Source organism: Bidens hawaiensis, unplaced genomic scaffold (genome assembly GCF_021521415.1).
Source record: "Bidens hawaiensis isolate Kalapana, Puna unplaced genomic scaffold, B.hawaiensis_p1.1 tig00000190_1, whole genome shotgun sequence".
NCBI classification, from domain to species: Eukaryota; Viridiplantae; Streptophyta; class Magnoliopsida; order Asterales; family Asteraceae; genus Bidens; species Bidens hawaiensis.
Genome location: NW_027491020.1, coordinates 5,423,758 through 5,433,030, shown reverse-complemented (window position 1 = coordinate 5,433,030; position 9,273 = coordinate 5,423,758). Strand labels below are relative to the sequence as shown.

General features: G+C 38.5%; 1 protein-coding gene across 1 annotated transcript; it reads right to left on the bottom strand.

Annotated features, from left to right (window-relative positions):
• Positions 1-6,620: 6,620 nt before the first annotated feature.
• On the bottom strand, positions 6,621-9,008 carry LOC143590563 (uncharacterized). Its single transcript, XM_077071030.1, has 5 exons — positions 8,945-9,008; positions 8,031-8,769; positions 7,618-7,838; positions 7,201-7,544; positions 6,621-6,968 (listed from the first exon to the last, which is right to left on the bottom strand). Exons 1-5 carry the CDS (start codon positions 9,006-9,008, stop codon positions 6,621-6,623), a joined length of 1,716 nt encoding a protein of 571 aa, XP_076927145.1.
• Between the last annotated feature and the right edge of the window lie 265 nt (positions 9,009-9,273).

Here is a 9,273-nt window from a genome sequence, read left to right as displayed (position 1 = left end):
CCTCAACCTTGCTGGTCGATGTATTAAAGACTCGTCTGTTGGGAGTTCCAACAACGTATCCGACCAAAATTCCTTTGTCGGCTACTTCACCAAATTTAGAATTTGTCTTTAATATCGAACACGGGGACCCGAATGGTTCAAGACCACTCAAGTTGGGCTTTCTCCCATGCATAAGTTCATAACATGTTTTATTCAGTCTTTTAACAGTTAACACTCTATTAAGGATATAACAGGCTGTTGCAACAGCTTCAGCCCAGAACACCACAGGAAGTTTCGAATCAGCCAGCATGGTTCTGGCTCCTTCAATTAACGTTCTGTTCTTCCTCTCAGCCACTCCATTTTGTTGCGGAGTATACGGAGCGCTGTACTGGTGTTCTATTCCTTTCTGTAAGCAGAAGAGCTCCATCTGATAGTTCTTGAACTCAGTCCCATTGTCACTCCTGATGTATTTAACTCTTTTTCCCATAATATTCTCAACCTTGGTAATCAAATTTATTACCATCTGAACAGTTTCATCCTTTGACTTCAGGAAATATACCCAAGAGTATCGAGAGAAATCATCAGTGATCACCAAGCAGTAAGATGTTCCACCTAGGCTTTTTGCATTCACGGGACCAAAGAGATCCATGTGAAGTAAGTCTAGGGTACTGACTATTGAATTAACCTTCTTGGTGTGATGGGATTTCTTGTGTTGCTTTCCCTTTTTGCACGATAAGCATTGGTCTTCAAAGTTGAAATTCTTCAAGGGAACACCCAGCACAAGCCCATTCTTGACAATGTAGTTCATTTTCCGAAGATGAATATGCCCCATTCTCCTATGCCATAATTCGGACTTCGATTCAGTTGCTTTTGACAGAAGACAAGATTCTTCTGTTGCCATCTCAGTCGACCTCATGTCCATAATATACGTATTCTTTTCTCTTGGAGCCTTCATAACAATCCAATCCTCTGGTATCTTGAAACCAGGATATAGCACGATTGCTTCATTCTTGGTAAAGTGCACGGTGTAATCTTTGTCACAGATCTGCGATACACTTAGCAGATTATGCTTCAGTTCTTCAACGAAATTTACTTTCTCTAACGTCATCTTTCCGTTAGTCACCGTCCCAATTCCTGTGATCCTTCCACCGCTCTCTCCAGCAAAACTCACTCTTCCTCCCTGAACAGGTTTCCATTCGTGTAACAAACTCTTGTTACCCATCATGTGCCGGGAACAGCCGCTATCCACAACCCATAGATTGTTTGCAGCCCTGTTCAACTGTTCCTGCACGATTAAAGCAGATGATTAAAATCTGGGGACCCAAGACCTATTGGTCTTGGGTCGATACATCCCGTACTTTGGCTGTCCAAAGTTAGTATCGGAATAATTTCTGTAAGTCCTAAAAGGATACCTTCTTGTAGATTGACTATGAGGCCATCCATACCTTCGTGAATTATATGAATTATTACTTATGGTTTGGTTGTTAGCAGTGAAAAACTGAGATTGATTTCTTTGAAAACCAGGATTATTCCAATTTCTGAACTTTGATGAGTTTTCATTTTTAACATTATAGTGATTACGGTTAGTTCTGTTCTCAGTTTTCGAAGGCCTCACACCTCTGAATCTCTGCTTCAGAGGGCAATCAGTAATTAGGTGTCCTAATTGATTACATCTGAAACAACTCCTGTGTTCAACTTTCTTTTCAATAGTTGTTTTAGATGTTGAGGCTGCAATACTGCCCGTTTGTCTCACATATGGTGGGACATACGGGTTTAGTGGAGATTTCTTTTCAGTTGTTTTATGTTTCTCTCCACCTTTTGGTAGCACTGCCTTTTCTTTTGTCTTTCTCGACTCGGATGACTTGTCCGAGTTTGATGAGACAGGACTGGGAGCAGAAATCTTAACACTCGAAACAGGCTTACTTGTTTCGCCTTTACTAACTTCTGGTTCTTTAATAGCAACCTTAACCGGAACTGTCTGACCAAAATCAACATCAACAGATTTCTAATTACTAGGATCATAAGTGTAATTATGATTGTACGGTGGTGGAACTTCATGATATCCAATTCCTCCCCTTTTAACTGGGGAACCTTGATCACTAACGAGGTGATCAAGTATAGCGGAGGAATTTCTGAATTGCTCAAGTTTCCTGTTTAGTTCCACCACTTTCACCTGGTGATCAGCTATCTGTTTATCCCTTTCAGCTATTAGTTTGGTTTTCTTTTCTAACACTTCATAGCTAAGATCAATTACTTGAATTTTTTCAGCTAGATTTGCTTTAAGACTCCTAATATCTTTCTCACTAGCTTTTATTTTTACTTTATAACTGTTTTCTCTAGCTTTAGTGAAATGATGATCTTCTTTTAATGTTTTAAATTGAGCATCTAAACTAACAAACTGATCAGTTATAGTTGTCAATTGTTCAGACAGATTTTCACATTTAGTACAAGGGAGTTTAGTACTTACCTCGGAGAGCTGGTCTTTCACTTCTGCCATGAAAGCTTCATTTTCGCCAGTCACTTTCCCACTATCTGCTGCTTCGATGTTCGCCAAATTGGCCTGTTCGAAAACTTCCTCAACATGCAGATTCCAGTTGTATTCCACGTTTTGTCTGGAAATCATGGCTCTATTCTCACTACCACCCCCATTCTGTTGTGTAGACCTGTTTTGACTGCGTTCTACACGTTCATTTGTGCACTCCTTCGCAAAGTGGTCATTCTGCTGACAGTTATAACATCGCACCTTTGACTTGTCAAAACCCAGTCTCTCACCAACAAACTTTCTACCTGTCTTCTTCATAAACCTCTTAACCCTTCTCACAATCATCGCCATCTGCCACTGCAGATCCATCTCTTCCAGATCATCAGCGTCGATCTGATCATAGTCTTCGTCTAACGTTGCAGGATCAACAATCTTACCTTGAATGTAATTTTCATACGAAGCAATGAAAGATGCATAGAGAGCAAACTGCTGTTCAGCAGATTTAACACTCATGGGCATCTTTGAGTAGTTGTTGTTCGAAACACTTGTGGAAAAACTACTCTTGGTTGCTTGAGGTTTAGAAGCATTTGATCCACCAGCTACAAAACACACATCACCATTCATGTTGAGAGATACATGACCTTCATGTGTTGAGTTAGCGCCCGAATCTCCTTTTGAGTAGTAAGCAGACGATTCAGACTTCGAACTTGAACTTGAGTTAACTTTTGCACCATACATTCCTGGATCCTGAACCTGATCAGTTGGTGTCTCTTTACGAACCATGTTAAGTTCAAAAAGTTCTTAGTTTGTTGACTGCTGTTTCCAAGTCAAAGTCGGCAAACTCTTTGTCTTCTCTCATCAAGACAGTGTACATCTCCCATTTCGGTGGGAGAGCATCAAGAAGCTTTTCAACGATCTCATCTTCTTTGTAAGTAATGGAATAGTTGCTGAGTTCGGTCATCAGATGATAATATCTAGTGATGATATCATCAAGTGATTCATTCTTCAAGTACTTGAACACCGAGAATTGGGTTTTAAGTAGTTTAATCTTTGATGCACGAATCCCCACATTACCCTCAAAACGGTTTTCAAGTGCTTCCCAAAGCTCTCTAGCAGTTTTATACTTTCTGAAGGTGTGAAGAATCTCTTGTGGAAGAGCCATTGTTATCGCTGCATGAGCTTTGCTTTCAGCCTCATACATTTTCTTTTCTTCTTCTTCCATCTCTTTGTATTTCTTAATCTGATCACGACCCTCATACTCAGCAGTTGGTGGAATGTAACCATCTTGTATGCACACCCACATCTTAGCATCTTGGTATTTGACATATTGTTCAAACCGATCCTTCCACGCTACAAAATCGGTTCCCTTAAGCATCTTCGGTGCCTTTGTAGCTGAACCCGCTTCCACTTCCATCTTCACCAGTTCCGTAATGTTTATTGAAGACATCTTTCACAAAACACAAAGAAACCCGAAAAATAAAAATTTTATTTTTAACAGTACTGTAGGCGAAGTTGTGGATAACTTCGCTTAAGTCTGAACTTCGCTGATTCTGAACTTCGCTCCCTTTTTTTTTTAAATTCGCCTGATTCGGCGAAGTTCTATATAACTTCGCTTAAGGTAAGCGAACTTGTGAGGTAGGCGAAGTTGTGGGTAACTTCTCTTGAGATAAGCGAACTTGAGAAGGTAGGCGAAGTTGTGGATAACTTCGCTTAACCTTATATCTTCGCCTAAACCCTACAAACAGTGACGGCAACTTCGCCTGATGAACACGATGGTTTTGCAGGTTTGATTTCTGGATTTTACGAGGTTTGTGAAGGTGTAATGGGTTGTTTATGATGGTGGGAGGCGAGTAGGACACAAAAACTCGGTAAACTCATCCCGCGAATAGTCGAACGTTTCGATTTCTACACCCGCGTGATAATCCCGAACCACACAATCACGAGCAAAAGCTCTGATACCAATTGTAGATTCCCAGCCGGATCTACACAGAATATCTCGTTCTACGTAGGTGCGGAATCCCTACGTAAGACGTTACGAGCGTAGAAGACGATATACGTTAACACAATCAAACACACGTTACAATAAGCAAAGACACGTTGTATATTGCAACTGGAAACACGTGATATCAATCACTGATTACAGGACCTCGTACAATAATGACTCGACCACTTACAAACTCAGCCGTAACCTAATCCTTATAAACACGACAACTTCGCCTGGCATGTTCAGGCGAAGTTGTCACTAACTTCGCTTATCTAACAAGTTCGCCTATATCAGCGAACTTGTTAGCTAACTTCGCTTAACACAAAATACAAATCCAAACGACTCGATTACAGACACTATATACTGAACTACTGACATCATGTACCAACAATACTTAACCTGTCCATAAATCTTTCATACACATACATAACTAACCTTACGCTATAACATCCTCGGATATTATTAGGGTCCGGTGCCCTCTATCCTCGGATATTATTAGGGTACGGTACCCTTCATCCTCGGATATTATTAGGGTCCGGTGCCCTTCATCCTCGGATATTATTAGGGTCCGGTACCCTTCATCCTCGGATATTATTAGAGTCCGGTACCCTTCATCCTCGGATATTATTAGGGTCCGGTACCCTTTCTTCCATACCTTTTTAACATACTTTTCTATATACATAATCGTAAGTTTCATAGATACATCATTCATTCTTCGTCATTCAACATACATATAACATCAAACATTTCCTGACAGTACATGCAATTCCGAAGATCGTTCATGTACCAACAAGAAATCATACATACATTTCACATTATACATATATGGCATACACTTATCACTTAGGATAAGTGTATTAACTAATCACATCGAGTATGCACACAGCCCCGAAAACATAACAAGGAGTGGGGCTAGAAACTCACCTGAAGTCGGTTACGTTCACCGTTAATTGTTATTCCTTTCCTCAGTTGGGCATGGCTAACTGTATAACAATGGAATATCAAATACTACTCTAGTCATACTCTTGGCTACTTAATTCATCTCACATTTCTAAGTCGGTTTTATTTCATTGAATCATTACCGGTTAGTTAATCGTTACTCGTTACTCTTTAAAAGGTATCTTTCATAAATCATTAAAGTCTAAGGGTCCATTATGTAGTTATCTCATTCTCTCTAAGTTCAGGGACCATTCTGTCATTATGTTAAACTTCTAATTCGTCCCAGTCCTTTAACGAATGGGGTTTATAACGAATGAACCCATTCGTTACCTTATAACGAAGCAGGCCTTATTCATTTGGTCTGGTTAGCGAATTGAACCCTATGACGAATTGAACTCTTAGCGAATCAGTCCACATAACGAATTAGTCCATATAACGAATTAGTCCATCTAATTCGTTCTCTCTTCTAACGAACCGGCTATAACGAATCAAGGGTGATTCGTCATCCCTTTCCCTTAACGAATTGAACACGAATTGTAATCAGTTCGCTATGTTCCCATGGACGAACTAGCTAGCGAATCACCTTTAATTCGCTATATTCCTGTAGCGAACTAGGGTTAGATCAGGAATGTCAAAACATTCCCTGACATTCCCCCTTAACCTCGTACCACTTTCCGGCGCCGCCTTTCCGGCGCTGTCATTGCCGGAAAGCCGCCGGAAAAAACGGGTTTTAGCTCGTTTTTCACCGTTTTTCATCCTGTTTGATCCAGATCTGAGCTAGGGTGACCCCTAAGCTCATCATAGGTTCGGTTTATACCCGATTCCATCCGGATCTCGTGACTTTAACGGTTTAACGGTGTCGGCTCGTCGTTTCGTGACTATATCTAACGGGTTTAAGCTAATAAAACATCATACTAGTATTACCTCGGGTCGGTGCTCGGTTTCCTTCTTGGTTTCGGTGTAGATAGGGAAGAACTAGAGAGAAATATTAAGTGTGTGTTTTGGGTGGTGTATGGAATGTGTGAGAATGAATTAAATGAGGGATTAATGGTTTATATAATTATGGATCATGGGCTTAAGCCCATGGTCTTTCCTTCTTTCATTCATAACCCAAGCCCATAACCCATATCCATTCACTCAACACTAGCCCAACTTGTATTCTATTTCTATAAACCGATAACGACCCACTATAAAATAGACGATATTTATTTTATTAATAAAACCGAAATTAGGATGTTACACTAAAGTGTTTGTCATTTGAGAACCAACAGTCAACCTCATGTTCTTAGTTCTTTTCAAAACCTTAAACTTTGACCATATGTAAGAAGAACTAATTGTGGCATTGACACACTCGTTTCTTGTTCCATTCTGTACAACAGGTAAAATCTGTCTGAAATCACCACCAAGAACAACTACCTTACCTCCAAACAATGATTCAGAAGTGTTGGCCAAATCACCTTTCATAACATCTTTTAGGGTTCTGTCCAACCCTTCAAACGCATGCTTATGAATCATGGGAGCTTCCTCCCAAATTATTAGTGATGTTTTCTTCAATAAGTCAGAAACATCAGTATTTCCCTTAACCTGAAAATTTTGAATATCACACATTATATTAAATAAAATAATTAAAAAACATAAATTTAACTGTAAAATAATAACTACCTATTAAAATTTATTATAGTTACCTGACATTGAGAGTCCTAGGTAAGATTGATTGGAATGAGGAATCTTGAATGAGCAGTTCTATCGCCTTCTAATAATAAAGATGTTATTCCACTTGAAGCAACAATAAGAACAATTTCTCCCTTAGCCTAACTGAGGCAGATAAAGTTTTCCATAAGTATGTTTTGCCAGTACCTCTATAACCATAAACAAAAAAAACACCACCTTTTTTACGTTTCCATGAGTTAAATATTTCGTTGTAAACGCCTTTTTGTTCAGAAGTTAGAGATATGTACAAATGCATAAAATCATTTTTCAAAGCATCGGTATCATAAGCTAGTTCTTCAATCATAAGAGGATTCAGTGAGGCAGATATAGATTCCTGATCTGGAAACGGCATGTGCGAAAATCTACGTAGAGATGAATTGTTTGATACCAAAAACTCTTCAATCTCAAGTAATGCCAAGTTCTTTAGTTGTTCGTCACTAAGAGACAAACCTGAAAAATAATTAATTAACTTACCTTAAACTAAACTACAAAAACAAAAGTTCACGTATATAACAAAACTTACCTGGATTCTTGTGTTTCTTTTGTTGATAATAAAGAATCTCGTCGACTAAGAAATGCCATGTATTATCCCAAACGTAATCAGGTCTTGATAAGGAGAATGTTATAAGCATTGTTGCAAACAAATTTCTTAGATAATATCCGTTTGCGGTATGGCTTGCTTCCTCTATTGCTTCTATGTACTCCTTATCATCATCTAAAAGCCCTCTTCTATAACATGCATCTCTAAAAGAATCACAAACAACACCATCTACTATGCAAATATCTTCGAAACATTTGGGTCCTTTAACCTTGTTTAAAAGTATTCGTAAGTAGTAGGCCTCGTCAAATGATGCCGGAACGACATGAATTCTACCTATAGCAAATCCCTTTACCCTTGGTACCCATTCCGGTGGTACTGTTTTTTTTCATACAAACTGTGTTGGAAACTCAGCATATGATAGCTTCCTTGCATGCCTATAGTTTTTATTGGCTTCCATCCAACCAATAAACATTAAAGCGGCATTGGAAGGCTTCATAAGAACATCTTCAGTATCTTCCTCAGGACCATAAATTACTTGTTGTTGACCAGGTAAATGGAAAGGAAGTCTCGTAACAGCCGGGACCCTGTAATAAACATCAAAAGCAAATATCCTCCAAACAGCCTCACATGCAAAAAGATATCTACAATCGTAAAATGCTTTAATCTCATCCGCATTAGGATCTTCATTATCGGGGCTGTTATTTTGGATAAAGGAAATTGTAGCATGATCTTGACCCTTATTTATATATTTAAAAAAATACTTGATTGATCCTTCTTGATTGCACCACTCGACATTTATATGGGCTTGATACTTTCTTAACAGAATTTTGTTGTAAGGGACAACACTTATGTTATCTAAATTTATTCCTTTCTTAACGACGTAACGTCCATTATTTCTTCTTTTATAAATTGGAAAACCTTTTGAATCTATACTTGTCTCACTTTGAAATATTTTTGGGAAATTCTTGGAACATTCTCTATCAATCATGCAGCCACAACTCGGATTAGCCTCACCACAAGGACCATGAAGCATATGATCGGACACAAGCTGGTATAGGTCTGGTTCGGTGAATTTGTTTGGAATTTCACTTGAAATAAACTTATCTATATCTGATGGATTATGAATTTTATTATCTGGATGAATGAATAAGCAAATATGGGTATGAGGTAGACCACGTTTCTGAAACTCAATTGTGTAAACGGTTGCATTTGGAATTAAACAAAAAAATTAGCATAAAATAATAAAATAAAGAGCTTCAAAATTAGCAGGACAAAATATGAAACAAGAATATTTAACTCCGAACCGAACCTGCTTTAACCTTCCCAAACAAAGACTTATCCTTCAATAACTTAATCATTGAATCAAGCTTCATCTTAAAAATACGACATAATATATCGAGCCTGTCTTCAAAATTTAAACTGGTATCCTTAAAAAAATGCTTGACTTCTGGCCAACCGGGATTGCACGTAATGGTTAAGAAAAAATCTGGATAATCGTACCATCTACAAAGACACATGGCGTCCAAATAATTTTTCATCATATATCTACTTCCACCAGTAAAAGATGATGGAAGAATTACACGCTGACCAGATGTGGAAACATCTGAATTTCCTGATGTCTTAAGGTTTCGAAGGCTT